Below are 19,624 nucleotides of genomic sequence, written 5' to 3' on the forward strand. Positions count from 1 at the left end.
GCAGTGATCCAAGTCGCCCCCTCCTTCCCTTCTTCTATCTCCTCTACTCCTTGCCCTTTTTTAACTTCATTGATGTCTACAATGAACTCTCACATAAACAGGATAGAAAAAATCCTAGGATGCACACAATCACATCAAAACTATTCTAATCTAGTAAGACACATTTTATGCTTGGTGCAGTTATTTTTTTGCTACACATAGAGGTTTTATCACACTTTTTTAGGTACAGCTGTTGCTGCCTGAAGGAAATGGTTAATTGAAAGGGCAAACTGTGAAACAACTTTGAACAAAGTCAAATAAGATCTTACAACATTTCAGAGAAAATAATATATTTCAGTTTCTTAGACATCCCAGGCAGAACATCTGTGTAGTATAACTAATTTACAGAGTGTTGGTTACTTTAGTTAGTGATATCAAGAATGAACAGACCAGAGGATGAAGCTGCTATGGAATCAATAGACTCTCAGCTGGAAATAGGGCCTTCTTCATTAATATTCTCCTTTCTCTTTGTTCTGTACAGGGTGAAAGCTAAGAAAGGGATAAATCTCCAAAGCACCAGGTCCCGGGATCCTCAGTGGTTCGTCAACTCAGAGCTTCTGACCGGAGGAAAACATTCAACAGCTACCATAGATGTGTCAAAGGTTCAAGGGTTGCCACCCAGGTATAGAATTATTTAAAACATATTCAGCATATTATGGAAATATACTACTTTTTTGTTGAAACAATGATGCTTGTTAAATCACATTAAACTATGCAAACTGCTTAGCAAATTAAGTGAAAAAGACAAACAAACTAATGACTAAGGCACAAATATCTGCCTGTGAAATTAACCAATGTTTAAATACCAAACAAACATGAATTAAAAGAAATAAACTGTTAATAATTGTACTTTTCTGTACAAAAAATAGTCATTATGGGTACATAAAAATTGCCATATCCCACTAAAAGTTAGCACTCAATTCTCCCATAGGTTGCTAAAGTCAGCAGATGAGTGAGGGGTGAAGAGCATCAACTCATAGGCTCCTAATAGTCAGCTTCAAGTCGGATCTCTATCAGGCCAATGGGGTTGATTTACTAAAACTGGTGAGCGCAAAACCAATCAGCTTCCAGTTTTTTTGCCAAAGCCTAATTGAACAAGCTGAAGTTAAAAGCTGATTGGCTACCATTCACAGCTGCACCATTTTTTGTACTCTCCAGTTTTATTAAATCAACCCCAATGTGTTATACTATACATCGCTTCTAAAACAATGCTATAGCAATATAAAAATAAGAAAAGCTCCACAATACACATTAAAAAACTGTAGACAGTATATGACAGGCAAGCATGCAAGTACAATATGATTTACAAAGTTACTGTATATTTATTAAAGGAGAAGCCAAAGCTTTTTCAGCTGTATTCTCTTATGGATCACAGGAGATCATTTAGTTCTGCACTCCTGTGTCCCATTTTCAGCTAACAGCAGGCTAAAGCCCGCTGCCAGCTGATGTCTCAGAGCCAATCCAGGCTCTGAAAATATCCTGACCACATGGTCAGGATCCATTCAGAAGCCTGGACCAGCAGCTAGCTTAGCCTCTCAGCAAGCCACTGAGAGCCTTTTCCAGCCACATCCCCCCCTCCATAGCCCAATGCTCCAGTGAGCGCTAGAGGGGCAGAGCAGAGAGCAGGAGGCTGACAGTCACAGCTTTCTGCTCAGAGCAGAGGGTAGCACTGAGCAATCACAGTGTTATATCACTCAGTTCTCTGTGCAGAGCCAGCTGGGGACAGAAGCAGCATCAGATTGATACATCTAGGTGAGTATGAGGTTTTGTTTTGTTTTTTTCTAAAGCCCATGCTTCTTCTTTTAAACATATGGAGAAGCAGGGCTGAAGTTTGCATAGGGTTGACTTCAGCAATTGCCTAGGACCTTCTTGCTCTCCAGAGCCCCAGATTGCAGTATAACAGCAGGTGCATGGAGTTGTAATACTTTGAATATGGGATCCCCAGTTTACATTTACTTAGGCCCCCATTTTGTCTAAATCACATCCTGTGGAGCACGGCAGTGAAGGTGTGCTGCAAACAACTTCCAGTTTAACAGAGAAAATAGTTAACTTATACGGTTTAATTACCTTACCAAATACTCTGTCCTCTAGTGTATTACAGTGACACTTGGGTTGATTTACTAAAGGCAAATAGGCTGTTCTCGTTACAAGGGAAGTTGTACTTTGCAAGGGAATTTGAATCAAGTGAATTTGGGGCAGTTTCACTTTTGCAAAGGTTACTCAATCACCTGAAGGTTAAAACAAAATTTTTGCTTGCACATAATTGGATGTTGGAAGTCACCAGAGCTTCACCTTATTCACTAAGCTTTGGGGCAAATTTCCTACAAAATGAACCACCGTTGTTTTTTGGATAGTGCAAGGCACAGGTGTCAAACTGGTGGCCCTCCAGCTGTTTCCAAACTACAAGTTCTGTGAGGCATTGCAAGATTGACAGTTACAAGCATGACTTCCAAAGGCAGAGGCAAGATGGGACTTGTAGTTTCACAACAGCTGCAGAGCCGCCAGTTTGACATCCCTGGTCTAAGGTCTAACATTAGCTCAGCAGTACACTTTCATTTTACTTGTTTTTGTAACGACTTATTGCAAAGATTGTCTGTTTGTTCTGGCCCAGTGACGACTGATGAACCTTGCTTCACTTTTAGCAGTCATGCTTCAGGAAAGTTTACATGCCTCTGTACCACAAAAGTGACCAGATTATTGGATCTGAACAGGGTAGAAAGACAGACCAGACAGACAAGACAGAGCAGGGAAATTATCAGAGAAAAAATAAACTGAGCCAAAGAGAGAACAGACTCATAGTTTAGCTCAAGCCAAATGTCAAAAACCCACTGGCTGAGAATGAGAGCAGGAATGGAGAGCAGAAATAAGAGTCTGAAATCACAGCCAGAGCAAAGTACAGACAGAACAAGGACAGGGCACAAGAGACAGGAGTGAGATCAGTTTGTTCTGGTGCCCAGATCTCAGCAATGTGTGGTTCCAGCGCTGTGCAATTTTGGTGGAGAAAGAGATAAGCATGCAAAATAGTGGTTAAATAGTGTTAGGGTTTAGTTTAGAGCAGAACTACAAGTCCCACCGTGCCTCTGCCCCTGGAAGGAAAGGTTATTGTTGTCAAAGTCTTGCAATGCTCAACAGCTGGAGAGGTAATATTTGCCTGCATCTGGTTTTGAGGTTAGATTAGCTGTAAGGGTTTAGGGGTTGGTGGAGAGATTAGGTGTTATGAGTTTAATTTAAAGCCTAAGAGTTAACTGTTAGAGTAAACTAGGTGAGGGAGTGGGTGCTAACTATTAAGTGACAAGTCAAGGGTTAAGTGCTTAGTATTGGGGTGGGGTAGAGTAGTTAATAATAGCTTATTTTAGGATTAATGAAAAGATAATCAGTGCATACTCTACCACCAGTTGACCAAACTGATTATAAAAAGTCTATAAAGTCCAATAGATTCAAACAGGAAGGTCCATGGGGCACTTTGGGCAAGCTTCATAAAGTATCGTAGCAGAACTCTGTGTGATGAGAAAGAAAAGAAGCGCCTTAAGTGCAGCAGAACCACTTTAATAAATACCAAATATAGGAAAACTCACATGTAACAGTAGTAAAACAGGCATGTATTGGGTACATTTTCCAAGAGAGTTGAGGAATGGCTGTGTTCCAGCTTCGGACATCCGTGTCTGCGGCCAGGAGTAACGTGGCGATAGGAAGAAGAAGCTGGCTGGCATGTGTAACCTTACTAGGATGGCGTCTGGAACGCACGTTAAGGCGTAACGTCGGCGTCAGCTTCAGCATGATGATGTCAGGAACCAGCTTGCATAGCGAAGTGTAACAGATATGGCTAAAGGAAGTAATAAAACAAGCTCATCTGTGTATATGAGAGATGACCTGCAGGCTCTACCGGTGGTTGGTGCAATAGCAGCTGGGCTGATGGAGACGGTGAGAGACACTGTAGTGGTCAGTCCTATAGAGTGGTGGTAGGATTAATGCTAAGTGTACAGATGATTTGGGGGGTGGGGTACTGTAATGTTACAGAATGGAAGCTAGAGCTAGGCAGAGAAAAATATTTCCTGGATCACACTGGAAATAAGTCATACAGCAACAGCAAATGCAAACTAGGATCAACTTCAAAGTAGTTGCTAGCACGAGGAATTAAAATGAGCATATGTTGCCCTAGGTTCACAACTATGCGTTTTTTGCAGCGTTTTGCAGAAATGCAGTACAGTCCATTTAACCTGTCCTATGGAACAGGTTCACATCTCTGCGTTTTCACCCTGTGCGGTTTTTGGAAACGGTCAGAGACTTTTTTGAATGCAAAACGTTGCATTTTTGGGTCTATAGACTTCAATGGGAATGCTTCAAAAAAGCATGTATTGCATTTTTGCTGTGTTTTTGCAGTTTTTTTGCCGTATTTTTGATACGTTTTTGGTGTGTTTTGCGTTTACAATCTGCCTAGCAACAAGAAAAATTAAAAAAATGAAAAAACCCTGCAAAACTCATCAAAAACATGGCAAAACCAGAAGTGCAAAAACGTAAAACGCAATGCAGAAATGCACAAAACGCAACCTGCATAGGTGTGAACCTAGACTTAAGGAGCATTTGCTAGTTAGCAACCCAGCTGTCATACAACATGTATGGCACACCAAAAGGCCTAAAACATGTGTGCACATTTGTGCATGACAATGAAGCTGCATACGACAGTCAGATGTTGTGACTGCCCCATGGCTTAAATTGCCATCATTTGATGAAACCTATTACAGATATTTGTGTAGAATGTGTTTAGTACACCTGCAAGCTTCACAACAGTTGCTAGGACTTTCTATTGAAAACAATGAATGCCACTACAGCCTCACACAGTCATGTCACCAAGCTTACAATACTGTCTACTTAAAAACATTTGTGAAGTGAATGTAGATTGCGAGTTGTCCAATGATATTTTTCTGTGTGGAGCTATTATATTTGTTGATGCGCTCACTTTTCAAAAGTAAATACAGTCATAACAACTGTGTCTATGTCACATCTTTAAGGGATAATTTCACCTTTGGGAACTACAGGACAATTTTATAGAGGCCCCAACTAGGAATCATGCTCTGCTGGACCTGGTAATCTCAAACTATGAAGAGCGTATTACAAATGTCCATATAAAAGAACATCTGGGTAGCAGTGACCATAACATGATTTAATTTATTGTTAGTTGTAAACATCAAGCTCATATGGGAAAAATAAAAAAAGCTCAACTTTAAGAGAGCTAATTTTCAGGGCTGAGAGCTGCTCTCCAAGACAGACTGGGAGGGAATATTGGCATCGATAAACACAACACAGAAATGGGAGACATTGGCTCACAATTGATATGATCCAGAAATACTGAGACAGAATAAAGGTGAATAAAGCACCTGGACAAGATGGCATACCCCCATGGATCCCTAAAGAATTGAGCTCTGTCATTTCAAAGCCATTGTTTCTTATTTTTAGGGACTTTTTAATGACTCGCATAGTACCACTGAATTGGCGTAAGGCCAATGTGGTCCCTATATTTAAAAAGGGGTCAAAATCTTTACCAAATAATTATAGACCTGTTAGTTTAACATCCATAGTTGGGAAGATACTGGAGAGTTTAATAAAAGACCACATAGATGAGTTCTTGCTGGAAAAAATATATTTTAAGCAACAGAGATCGTGGATTCATGAAAGACAGAAGTTGTCAAACAAACATGATTTCTTGTTATGAAGAGGTGAGCAAAGCCTTGGACAGAGGGGTGGCGGTGGACATGGTATACTTGGATTTTGCAAAAGCGTTTGACACAGTTCCCCACACACGGCTAATGTGTAAGGTAAAGTCTACAGGCTTGTAAAAATCTGTATGTAAATGGATAGAAAACTGGCTAAATGATCGTATTCAGAGAGTAGTGGTTAATGATTCATACTCTGAATGGTCTAGGGTTGTCAGTGATGTACCCCAAGGTTCAGTGTTGGGACCCTTACTTTTTAATATATTTATAAACGACATAAGGTCTATGATTAAAAATCCCATTTCAGTCTTTGCAGATGACACCAAGCTGTGCAGTGCAATAACGTCCTTACAGGATGTCTCCAACTTACAAGCCGACCTCAATGCACTGTTTAATTGGGCAACTATGTGGCAAATGAGGTTTAATGTTGATAAATGTAAGGTGATGCACTTGGGGGCTAAGAATATGCTTGCATCATACATACTATGGGGAGTACAACTGGGGGAATCAATGGTGGAGAAGGATCTGGGAGTTCTGGTAGATCACAAGCTTAATAATGGCATGCAATACCAAGCTTTGGTTTCTAAAACAAGCAAAATCCTCTGTTGTATTAAAAGAGGTATAGACTCCATATCATTCTATCCCTGTACAAATCATTAGTAAGTCCTCATCTGGAATATGCAGTTCAATTTTGGGCACCGATTCACAAAAAGAACATTGGGGAACTGATGATTACCAAACTGATACGAGGCATGGAGGATCTCAGCTATGAGGAATGATTAGAGGAACTGAATTTATTCTCTCTCGAGAAGAGGAGATTAAGGAGTATATGATCAACATGTATAAATACATCAGTGGTTCATATAGTGAACTCGGTGTAGAGCTATTCACCCTGAGGTCAACACAGAGGACAAGGGGGCACTCTTTACATCTGGAGGAAAATAAATTTAATCTTCAAATATGGAAAGGTTTCTTCACAGTAAGAGCTGTGAAAATGGGGAATAGACTCCCTCAAGAGTTGGTTCTGGCCAGCTCAGTGGATTGCTTTAAAAAAGGCCTGGATTCTTTCTTGGATACAGAGAATATAACAGGATACTAACATTTGTAGGTAAAATTGATCCAGGGAATATCCAATTGCCTCTCGAGGGATCAGGAAGGAATTTTTTCCCCTGCAGGAGAAAATTTGATCATGCTTTGCTGGGTTTTTTGCATTCCTCTGGATCAACTGTGGGTGTAGGATTAAAACTTTTTTTTTATGGTTGAACTGGATGGACGTTTGTCTTTTTTCAGCCAGACTAACTATGTAACATGTTACATGTTCCACCTGTCGTTAGGGTGGAACATATAACATCTTCCTACAGCTGCATCTGCTGCCTGATCCCCCTTCTCACTGTGACAGCAGAATGGGGAGAAATTTCCCGTACTAGCTGTCACTTTTTGAAAACAGTGCGGATGTGTGGGGCTTCGCCCATATGGACGCGTCATTCATTCATAGAGTGCGAACACACAGATTAAACTGACAGTTGGTAGGAGACCTGCATGATACCAGCGTTCAGATGATCGCTGATTCAATGGTTTACAGGCTCAAAAAAAAAATACCTTAAAAAAATGTGCATTTATTATTTTTTTAAGTGAACTTATCCTTTACATTATTGATATTAATCAGGAATTGTACAGATATCCAACCATGTTAGTTGCTCGTATTATAGAGTACAATAAGTTGCACTTTATAACATGATTATAGACTACTGATGGGATAATTTAGCACACAATAAATGTACCTACATTTGGGGTACAACAGCAGCAGTTGTAATAGGGTACATCATTTTAAAGTTATAGGAAGTCTGCATTCTTGTTCCAAATCAGAGACCTATTATTACAGCAACTAGATGCACAAGACAAGCAGACAGACCTCTATATTTCCTCAGTACAGCTCTTTTCTTCCTTTTATTTAAATTAAATTACTTCTAATGTTAGGCTATCTAATTAAGTCCTACGTTTAGTCTAAAAGTCGCTTTTTTAATGGGACATTACTTACATTCAATGAGAAGTGTTTGCTGGCTGAGGTTTTAGATGAGACCTTCATTCCCCTGAACAACCCCCCCCCCCCCCGCGTCCCCGCAGCAGTAGTCTTCCATTTCCTTGGGTTTTAATGTAGCTGAGGGACCTGTCAATTGCACTTGAAATGAGTGCCAACTATGCCTGCCCTTTCCGCCCACTTCCTCCATTCATAGAGGCTGAACATTAGCAGGTCTGTCATTCACCCACTTGTCCTCCCTTCATAGATTGTATTTAATTTCATTCAGCTATGAATGGAGGAGTGAGGCAGAAAGCATGGGCATAGTTGGTCCCTTGACAAGTGTATATGACAGGTCCTTCAGTTCTATTAATCTCAACAGCACTGGAAGATTGCCACTTCTGAGGTGAATCAGATAGTTGAAGATTTCAGTTAACACTGCATTTAGAAGCACAATATCTATGTTGCACTGATTTTACATAATGTCCCTTGTGCTGATTTTTTTTAAAATAACCTTTTGATTAAAATTGCAAATTAATAAAATACTTGTGAGCCACTAGAAGTTTTCTTACTTATAGAGCAATAAATTCTGTGTATGAAATTACTAATAATATTGAATTTATGAATCAAGTGAACAACTAATAAATCTATAACCGTGCTTAATTAAATAATAAATATTTAGATCGCCAGGTACTTTTTACACCCTCTCCAGGTGTATAGATGTTAATTTCATATATCTATATTGTACCGCGCTCCAAAATTAATAAATCTAAGTGCTCTAAATAAATAAATAAATAATTATATATAACTAAAAATTCAATAATAATCTATATCCATAATACTTAAATTCATATTTGCATAATACTTGAATCCATGATAGAAGTGAAAAAATTCAATTAATATTGTAAATCAATACATAAAAAACTTCGTGCCTGAAAAACTATTTAAAAAAAATAATAATAATAAAAATAAATAAATAAATAAAATAAAATAAACTGGAAGAAAATTTTGTATGAATTAATAATAGTTCAGTTCATACGAATTGAGATGGTAATGTGAATCAATCTGACTGGCGTGGTAAGTCTATGTTCATGGCATGAACCTCTCTCTCCTTCCTCCTCTCCTTTCTCCTCAATTCAGCTTTTCTCAATTAGGACTTTCTCCTCTATCTGCTTGGCTTATTCCTGAGATTGTGCCTGGGCAAAAAGGGACCTGCTTTTATGGTCAGTATCCATTCATCTGAAAGTGGCAGCATAATAAGTAGAAACCTTAGGTGGGCCCAACCATGGTCAACCTGTTAGTAAATGTGGAATCGCGTCTGGCACATTTTTAGGTGCAATACCAGATATGTTTGCTAGGTGGCGCACAAGCACGGGCTTTGTCTGGGCGTTTTTCAGATATTAGTGAGTCACACGCCTTTCAGGAATATTAAGGGCTCCTAGACCCCCTTTACTTTTGTGAGACCTCCAAATGCTGTTTCCTCTTATATTTGGGTACCTCTTCTACTTACTCCTCTCACCGAATCCCCTGCATCCTGTTCTTCTGACAAATGTGCAAGGTTCATGCTGTGTATATATACACAGCATGAACCTTGCACATTTGTCAGAAGAACAGGATGCAGGGGATTCGGTGAGAGGAGTAAGTAGAAGAGGTACCCAAATATAAGAGGAAACAGCATTTGGAGGTCTCACAAAAGTAAAGGGGGTCTAGGAGCCCTTAATATTCCTGAAAGGCGTGTGACTCACTAATATCTGAAAAACGCCCAGACAAAGCCCGTGCTTGTGCGCCACCTAGCAAACATATCTGGTATTGCACCTAAAAATGTGCCAGACGCGATTCCACATTTACTAACAGGTTGACCATGGTTGGGCCCACCTAAGGTTTCTACTTATTATGCTGCCACTTTCAGATGAATGGATACTGACCATAAAAGCAGGTCCCTTTTTGCCCAGGCACAATCTCAGGAATAAGCCAAGCAGATAGAGGAGAAAGTCCTAATTGAGAAAAGCTGAATTGAGGAGAAAGGAGAGGAGGAAGGAGAGAGAGGTTCATGCCATGAACATAGACTTACCACGCCAGTCAGATTGATTCACATTACCATCTCAATTCGTATGAACTGAACTATTATTAATTCATACAAAATTTTCTTCCAGTTTATTTTATTTTATTTATTTATTTATTTTTATTATTATTATTTTTTTTAAATAGTTTTTCAGGCACGAAGTTTTTTATGTATTGATTTACAATATTAATTGAATTTTTTCACTTCTATCATGGATTCAAGTATTATGCAAATATGAATTTAAGTATTATGGATATAGATTATTATTGAATTTTTAGTTATATATAATTATTTATTTATTTATTTAGAGCACTTAGATTTATTAATTTTGGAGCGCGGTACAATATAGATATATGAAATTAACCTTTTGATTAAACATAGGCTTTAATGTCATTAGACAGTGTAACTTTTGAAGTGGTTTCATTATACCTTAGATTGTACGCTCCTTGAGGGTTAGGGACTGATGTGAATGTACAATATATGTGTAAAGTACTGCGTAAATGACAGCGCTATATAAGTACCTGAAATAAATAAATAAATTAAAGGAGACCTGCACTAAGGAAATATGGTGGCTGTCTGACTGGTTTGTACATCCAGTTACTTAAATATTAGGTCTCTGATTGGAACAAGTATGCAGATTTAGGGTTCTGACCTCATTCTGACTTTCCGTATCTACATGCTTGGGTTTCAGGAAGGAGGGCAGCCAAAGCAGGATCAGTATTTCTTTCAATACAGGTTTTCTTTAACAGCTTCCTGTCCATCCAATTTTCAGTAGATAAACGGCTGCACAGGAGCTTCTGGAGTGCAGAAGGGTGTATATATACTGACCATGCTGACCATGCCTCTGCCTGTCTACTGAACCGACCATGGCTTGTTTATTGACCATGTTTCTGCCTGTCACATGTACTGATCTTTTGCCTGCATATTGACCATATCTCTGCCTTTTGCTTGAAGTGACCCTGGCCTGTTAATCAACCATGTTTTTGCCTGCTGCCTGGACTGATTTTTTGACTGCTGCCTGGACTGGCCCTTGCCTGTTTATTGACCATGTTTGTGCCTGCTACCTGGACCAACCCTTTTCCTATTTGCTGGCCATGTCTCTGCCTGCCACCAGTACTGACCCATCTGCATGTCCCAGTGACTCTTACCTGGGAAATACCAATCTCACCCATCCTCTGTTGACAACTGCACTACTGGAACCACAGGAACTCTTTTGTTCACCCTTTGTTCAGCCTCCTGTACTTCCTGGCTGGTGAACATAGCATTGTCAGACAAAAAAATGATTTGTGGACTTAACAAACACCCACCTTATAAAGACAAGAGGAGAGGTGTATCAAAAAGTATACCGCTAAATATTAAAACCCAATATATTATTTTATTTAATAATCCAAATAACAATTAATGTATGCAAAACACAGTTTAAAATAAACTTGGCCAAGTATCTGAAAAGACACAATGTTGCTTCCTCATATATAACTGCCTATGAAATTTTGCGCATAACAAAAATATAGAAAAAACCCTTATATTTCAATATTATACTAACCCCCTGATGGTTAGTTATATACTATCATTCATTGTCAAATGTCTCAAATGCTGGCAACTTGTATTGTAATAATATCAGACAAGATACACTGGTGATGGGACTGGTTCAGTGAGCAATGAAGATTGTAAATTAATCATCCTCTGGTAGTCTTCACATATCAGACCAATGAGGTCATACACATCAGCAGTGGGATTGGTTCAGAGCCTCCTGTATACAGTGGAATACAGTGGAAGGTATATTTGAACCATCTCATGACCATCTTTATGTAGCATATCAGTGTAATAGTGCACATCCAGCTACTTCTCATAGGTCATACAGAGAGATTCTCGGTATATATCATAGCCCACATGAGCAAGCAATACTGCACCTTCTGTATAAAGTGGAGGGTATGTGTAAATATTCCCCTGACCATCTTTATGCAGTTGATCAGTGTAGCCATGCAAATCCAGTTACTTCACACTGGTCATGCAGAGAAAAAGAAGAAATCCTCAGTATATATAATGTGATATGTAAGTTCACAGTCACCTTTAGCATAAAGATCAGCTGTTGCATTAGTACTGCATCTGAATAGCATTGTTATATCCACAAAGCATTGTCATTGGTGCCACAGGAGTCCCAGCATTCTGTATGGAACTCATATGATAATCCATGTCCCAAATGTGGACAGCACCTAAAGTTGAACTATAGCCCATGCATGGCATAGAGCAATCAGCATTCATAGATAGTACCCTCCACTCTTGATGACCAAGAAATGAAGGGTAGAGAGATATACTTATGAGTTCATCAAGTGAAGGATTCATAATCATGGTTCTTAACATCATATTTCATCCATTGGTAAATCCATATTAAGGCATAAGGGAGGAGCAAGCCAGTGATAAAAAGTCCCCTGACCAGTTTCAACAAAACATCTGTTGTATCAGAAGCAATAAAGGCTCAAACTTCCCTTGGGTAAATGCAGACATGTGATTAACATAATCTTCCCAAATTGGTGCAAGTGAATGGCAAGTTACATCATGTGAGTCACAATTTTGCATACGTCATGATGTACATGCATCACAAAGCAAATGCACATTGTGATGCAAAAATATGTCACAACAAAAAAAGTAATGATGTAAATATGCAGCAGGGTGCTGGTACCAAAAAAATACCAGCTACCAGCATAGCAATGTCCCCAGCCCCTGAATTTAAGACAAAAGGTTCTTGCAGTCACCACATACAGTATAGGCATACATTCCAAGTCGAATTCACAAACAAGTATATTAAAATAGTGACAGTTTGATTATTTAATAAAAACATAAATACACAATACCCAGGGGTGTCCCTAGGGTTGGTGTCACCCGGTGCGGTAACACGTGCTGTCACCCCTCCAGAGGTGGGCGGTCCCTGTCGTGCACACACAGCCTTGCTCTTCCCCTCCCTGTGTCCCTGTTGTACCCCCTGGACCGGTGTTGCAAGATCAGTTAACCCCGTATACAGTAGGTTGGAGACCGACGATCCCCGCAAGATGGATCGGATCTGCAAATTGGGGAGCATAATGGATTAGACTCTGATCCATTATGCTCCCCAATCCGCAAATTCGATCCATCTTGCGGGGATCGTTGGCTTGCAACCTATACAGGGTTAAATGATCTTGCAACACTGGTCCGGGGGTGCGACAGGGACACAAGGAGGGGAAGAGCCAGGCTGACAGGGACCACCCACCTCTGGAGTGTTACCACAGATCTGATCCATCTTGCAGGGATCGTCGGCTTGCTGTAAAACTTTTTGGTGTCACCCCGTAAGATAGGTATCACCTGGTGCGGCACGCACACCCCGAACCCACCTAGGGATGCTACTGACAATACCATAATACTGAATATCATAGGATAAATAAATTGCATTTGCAAGCAAGTGTAAATCATAATCAATTACTTATGAAAAAAGAACAGATTTTATATACTTTCATTGTTTTCCAAAGATTTTGGGCAAAAAAAGTACAATTTCAAAAAACTCACCATGCCTCTTATAATATACCTCTGACTGTATACTTTAGATAAAATAGTTCATTTTTTGGATATTTGTACTGACCTTGCATTTTAGGACCTCAAGAAATGAGACAGGCCGGCAGGACTGAACAATTTTCAAATACATATACTATAGTTGGTTGACTCTATAACTTTCAAGCAGACTGAATAATATATAGCTTTTTTTCACCAAAGAAATGTAGAAGAACACATTTATAAAATGGTTTATATATTGGTGACTTCAGGATTCCCTGTTAGAATCCATTACCTGCTAAGTACATGAAGGCACAATACAACTGGAAACTTGGGAAATCTAGGGCTTCCCATTGATTGGTTGATTATTATTCAAGAATGATGGATACTGAGAGCTCTGTGCTTATGAGGGCTTGCTGAACCCAATACAATTGTATTTTTCAATCTAAGCAGTGTTTAGTACATATCATTTGCAGAAATTTTTCAATAAAATATGTTTGATGAACAAGCACTGTAGCTGCTCAACCCACTCTGCTTGACTTCTTTGGTTACTGATACTTGAGAGAGTATAGGTGGCCAAACTACCATTTATTATATTTCTTGTTCTCTTTGGAAAACCCTGTTGATTCTACTAATGATGCAGACAGCAGTTTTCACTTTCTGAATCAGAATGCTAAGAGTCGTCCTAAGAAATCTTAAAGTATAGTTTAAATACAGGTCTGAGGAAGAAGAAAAGTGTAATTGCATTGAAATGTAAACGCCCCGCGGGGAAGAGGTCTAAAGCGGCTCGCTTTTTTCTTTCCATTAATATTTCATCAGGTTGTTTTCCGAAAAAGGTGATTGCGATCACTTTAAATTCATCGTCTGTCTCTAACCTTTTGAAGGCCGATTTCAATCTGCATTGGAAATGGCACACCAGAGCCTTGCATTTTAGCAGACTGTGCTTGTTTCAAGAAAACTGCAATATGTAATATATACACGCATGTCACAATATATATATCTAACATTTCTTTTCTGCAATGTCATTCCAAAAAAGAACATAGTGAAAGCAGTTATATTGCAGTCAGGGTTTTTAGTTCTGAATGCAGAGAGGAAGAGGTATACTTAAAGGTAAAGAACGCATAGCCTTGACCTAATAATATTTGTGATGTAAAGTCAGCTATGTCTCAGGGAGCTTGTTTATCTCATTCTGGATATAATTCCTATCCTAGATTGAATATCTATCATTCCTTCATTCCTTGCATACCAGCTGAGAGTACACATCAGGTTGACAGTGAAGTACTTACCTGGCTACAAAAAAGAGAGGAGAGAAGGAGTGGTTGAAAAAGGTTTTACATCATCTACTCATTTGAACATTTTTTTAAATCCACTCTTACCAGATTTGCTGGGATATCCTCAATTCATATACTCACATGCCAAGCAAATTGAGCATTGATCTGTTGTGATCTGACATTCAGCTGCTGCACACTGGATCCCCCAAAGCTATTATTATTATTATAATACAGGATGTATACATCGCCAATAGTTTACGCAGCGCTTTACAACATATGGGAAGGCAGTGCAATTACAATACAAATTAATACAGGAGGATTCAGAGGGCAGAACAAACTGCACCCGTCATAGGAAAAGTACACCAAAAAAGCTTCGGCTATATTTTTCCTTTAAGAAAGTTAAGTCTCAAGAACCACAAAGACAAAGAAATGTTGGTTCAGAAAATGTGATCTTAATCTTCAGGTTAAAGTGACCAAATAGCTGGAAGAGAAATCAAGGACTCGTAGCAGAGAAAGATACAACTTTCAGGAAATAAAAATGACTAAAGTCATTATAGTCTCCCTTTAACTTTGAAACAAAGGAAAACTTTTCTTAGTACACAGCACATACTGTATTTGCAGTGTGTATATTTGAACTTCTGTAATAAAGATTAACAGTATGCAGTAATCCCCCACGTTGAGACAGTTTTTAACATCCATCAGGTTAGTGCTGGTTCACATATATACGGATTGGATGAAGTTTGAACTGCATCCAATCCACATGACATGTGAAACAACATTGCTTCCTATGATGTCTGTTCACATATATCAGGTGTACTGGTGGTGCGGATTCAGTGCAGATTGAAAAAGAGTCCTGTCCGATTTCTGAGCAGTGCAGTCAGGTTTAGGTGTGGATTACAGACTATTGATTTCTATGGGAAACGTTTCTAAACCACACACGTGTGAACAGGATAAAATCCTGACCTGAACCTGATGTAAACCTGACCTGAACCGCTGAACAGCTACTGTGTCAATTATCTGTGAAACCTGAGCTTCAATCTGCACCACACATGTGTGAATCAGCTCTTATGGGTGGCCATTTCTGCTATATGGCCACAGTGGCAATCAGTTCCCTGACAGCAAGGAGAAAGCCCAAACCACTATGGCTATGGATATCAGAGCAGATTGGTCTAGCTGGACACACAATCGCATTTCACAAGCAACTTCATTCACTTTTGACATGCAAAAAGCACTATCTTTATCAATAAGTGTCTGGGATAACTTCTGAGTAGGGATGAATTAATATTTTCACAAATCAGGTGATTTTGGCTAATGCCAGGATTAATACCAACCAGGATATTTAAATTTTATTTAAATTAATTAGTTCACAAACCATTATACTGTATATGCACATATTGCAAATTAAAATTTTTGATTCTATGAAAAAGTGCTGTGCCAAAATCGCTCAATTCAAAAATCATTTTGGTCAAACAAATACAGTATAGAATGCTAGCTTATTGCTACTTTATTTTAACCACTTTTATGCTGGGCACTTTCATCTCCTTCCTGCCCAGGCCAATTATCATATTACAGCTCTGTCACACTTTGAATGCCAACCACTCATGCAAAATTAAATTTTTATCATTTTTTGAGATAGAGTTTTCATTTGGTGGTGTTTATTCTCCTCTGTTTTTCCCCTATAAAAAAAATTTACCATTTTGAGAAAAAAAAAATGTCTTCATTTCTGTTATATATGTCTGCAGATAAACACACTTTCTTCATAATTTTAGGCTAAAATGTATTCTGTTACATTTCTTTGGTAAAAAAATAATCCAAATCAGTTTATATTTAGTCTCTGTGAAAGTTGTAGCGTCTACAAATTATGGGATATGCAGTATATCTGATAATCATTCCTAATGTACTGATTGCCTATCTCTTTCTTTGAGGCTCTAGAATGGCAGAAAAGTATAAATACCCATCAAATGACCCCTTTTTGAAAATTAGACACCCCGAGGTATTTAATAAGAAGCATGGTGAGCTTTTGAAATTGTAATTGTTTTGTCACAATTTCTTTGGAAAACGAAGAAAATAAATAAAAACATTTTTTACCATTTTTATCACGTACTGTTATCAGTGCAGTACAGCATCATCATATGACTGGTGTGGCAGTGACCAGGGATACTGACTAGTGACAGTATGTAAAAAAAACAAAAATGTTTCAATGTTTTTAGCTTTTTTTTTTCCTTTTTTTAAATTTTTTTCTACATATTTTTTACATACTTTGACCAGAACAGGGCAGGGTTACCATAGTGACACTGTTCTGCTCTGGTGAAGTGATCAGGATTTTTTTTACACTATGACTGCTTATAACAGTGATGATCACTGTTATAAGCAATCAATTTTTTATGAATGCCATCCATTCATATGCCATTATGTACACCTATGATAGTTGTGATTGGCCACAGCTATCCCATGGCTATCCCATGGTACAGGTGTGCTGTGATTGGCCCTGTCCGTACCATGTGATCACTGTGACCACTCACAGAGATTGCAATAGTACACAATGAATGACTATAAATGAAAATAATTCATTGTGTATATTTGACATGTTGGTAGTCACATGGTCACAGCCATCACAGGGCACCGGGGTCACAGCATGGCCGCTAGAGATCGCAGGGGGCGCACGACTGGGAAGACATCATATGACGCCCTCCCAGAATAACAGTTCTCCCGTTCAGTCATCATTTGACTATCGCCTGGGTGGGAGGTAGTTAAATAACCATCACTTCTGTTGTCTTAAAAGTAGCTTTTCTTGACTGTACTCTACAATATATCCTTTGCATTTCTGATGCATGAGCTTACCTAGTTAAAACTACTATAGCACAGCATGTAATGCATTGTCATTTTGGGACTCTAAGGGATGAAAATTGTGTTTTTAATTTTGGTTCCATTTATTTTTAGTCTACAAAGTTAGAGCCTCTTCCCATATAAAAGCCTTGCACCACAAATAGTTCTCAGGCATTTTTGTTTCAATCTTTTATTTGGTATGAAGAATGCAAACAGAGTTGTAGCTGAATTCCAGCGCTGACCTGAAGAAAGTTTGCAACTAAATAAGTTATTTTTGCTAAAACTTGAAGTTTGGGAAATATGGTATAAGCTCCTGATTGGTGTCATGAGATGTATTAACCTTGTAAAAATGGTTCTTCTCCCCAAAATCTTTTATAATTTTTGCTACTGTCTGATCTAGTTGCCCTTGAAATATTTTAAAGTGTTAGATTCTCTATTTAAACCTTTTATCTGGTGCTCCAGCAGACACAAACTGAACTGGTATGCTCTGAAACATCCTAAAGATTTGAGAGGCCTGTGCAAGACTTCAATTTATACTATTTCACATCTCAGACTTATATTTTCATATTTAATTTGCTGAATTCTATGCTTTTCCAATACCTTCAGCTTAGACATGCAGTCACCAGGCAATTACCTGTGCCTGCAGATAATCATTTGGCTGCTGCTATGGTCAGAGCTTCTCCCAAACAAATGATTTCAGAATTCCATGCCTTCCAGGACCCCACAGCATGAGCCCAGGCTTACAATAGAAATATTTTGTGGTAGGCTGATTTGGGTCCTATTAATGGGCAGAAGTTCTAACCAACCAGTGTTTAGTCTTCCTAAAATGTATAGATAGGCTCATCAATCTATTCTTCATCGTACCTATTTGTCACCAATCCTGTTAGCAAGATATAAACTATTTTATAACTCATTACACCCTGAGTGTCAAGGCTCCTTTTTCTACCTGCTTTGGTCCTGCCAGTAGATACAGGCTGACGTCATGGTTTCCACAGTACAATTAGACCTCTGGCTATGCCGGCTATGTCCTCTTTAGTCTTTAGAATTAAACATATCTACTGTATGTACCTTTTTGCATGAGGTATTTTTTACTACTAAGAAGTCAGTAGCTAAGGTGTGGATCCAAGTTGGGGTGCTTACCTTACAGCAACGAAAAGTGAAGATTATTTAAATACTCCCATATAAATAACTGATCTATGACAACAGAGATTGCCTGAATAAACTGAGAAAATTTAGGGCTATGTACTAAGCAGAATTTTCTACTTGGTGTACATTAGTTGCAGCACCTACTTGGTTTTCCAGTGGCTCTTATGTGTTTCTGTATGATGTACTCAGGCCGCAGTGCTATACTGTATATTCATTTGTGATCTGTTGTGTCAAAATATACTTCTAGTTCCAAATATTACTATGGTTCAGATGACAGAAAACTCTTTGGGTTTCGGTTTTTTATAGATTCACAACTTATATTTCTCTAAATATATACTCTTTGCTATATTAACTTACACTTATTCCTGAGCACGTCTGTGATTAGGTCTCACATTTGTCACCACAATTTGAAAACTTGCCAGATGTCTATGTAATACCGTATATTTCTCTAGTGTATGGTATATTGCAAAGACCTTTTTTTTTCTGTTTCTATGGCTGAATATGTACAACATAGGTGTATGTCTTTGTCAACATTGCATTTGTTATTTTATGCCCATTTCACTACCAATAAAAACTCTTTAGTTAAAATTTACATTGACATTTAGGAGAAAATTTAGGTGCAAAAGCAAGTACAGTTCTTGTACAGCTGCACAAATTTTCCAGCATGAAAAAAATACCAAAAATCCTTAGAGCATAATTACATAGTTACATAGTTAGTCTGGCTGAAAAAAGACAAAAGTCCATCCAGTTCAACCATAGAAAAAAAAAGGTTAGAAAAATTAACATGTCCTAGTTTCCCACTATGGTAGTACATCTACACCACTTGAATTGGCTACTCACTGTAACCAATGGAGAGACCCACTACGCAATGGGCTTGATTTACTAAAGGCAAATAGATTGTGCACTTTGCAAGTGTAGTTTCACTCTGCAAGGACCTATGCTCCAGAGCTTAAATAATGAGGGGGGGGGGGCCTCTGCTGACTCCCATCATTCAATCAAAGCAAAAATTATGTTTTTTTATTTTCTTTGCATG

The 19,624-nt window shown here is 38.5% G+C and overlaps 1 protein-coding gene across 1 annotated transcript in view; it reads left to right on the plus strand.

Annotated features, from left to right (window-relative positions):
- The window catches only part of TMEM132E (transmembrane protein 132E), a 643,603-nt gene that overhangs the window by 526,037 nt on the left and 97,942 nt on the right, over window positions 1–19,624 (plus strand). Inside the window, exon 3 of the mRNA XM_089668454.1 lies at window positions 521–661. Coding sequence (XP_089524580.1) covers window positions 521–661 — 141 coding nt within the window. The remainder of the gene's footprint in view (window positions 1–520; window positions 662–19,624) is intronic.

Source organism: Staurois parvus, unplaced genomic scaffold (genome assembly GCF_062004578.1).
Source record: "Staurois parvus isolate SC_StPar_1 unplaced genomic scaffold, SC_StPar_1.0 ptg000058l, whole genome shotgun sequence".
Classification (NCBI taxonomy): Eukaryota; Metazoa; Chordata; class Amphibia; order Anura; family Ranidae; genus Staurois; species Staurois parvus.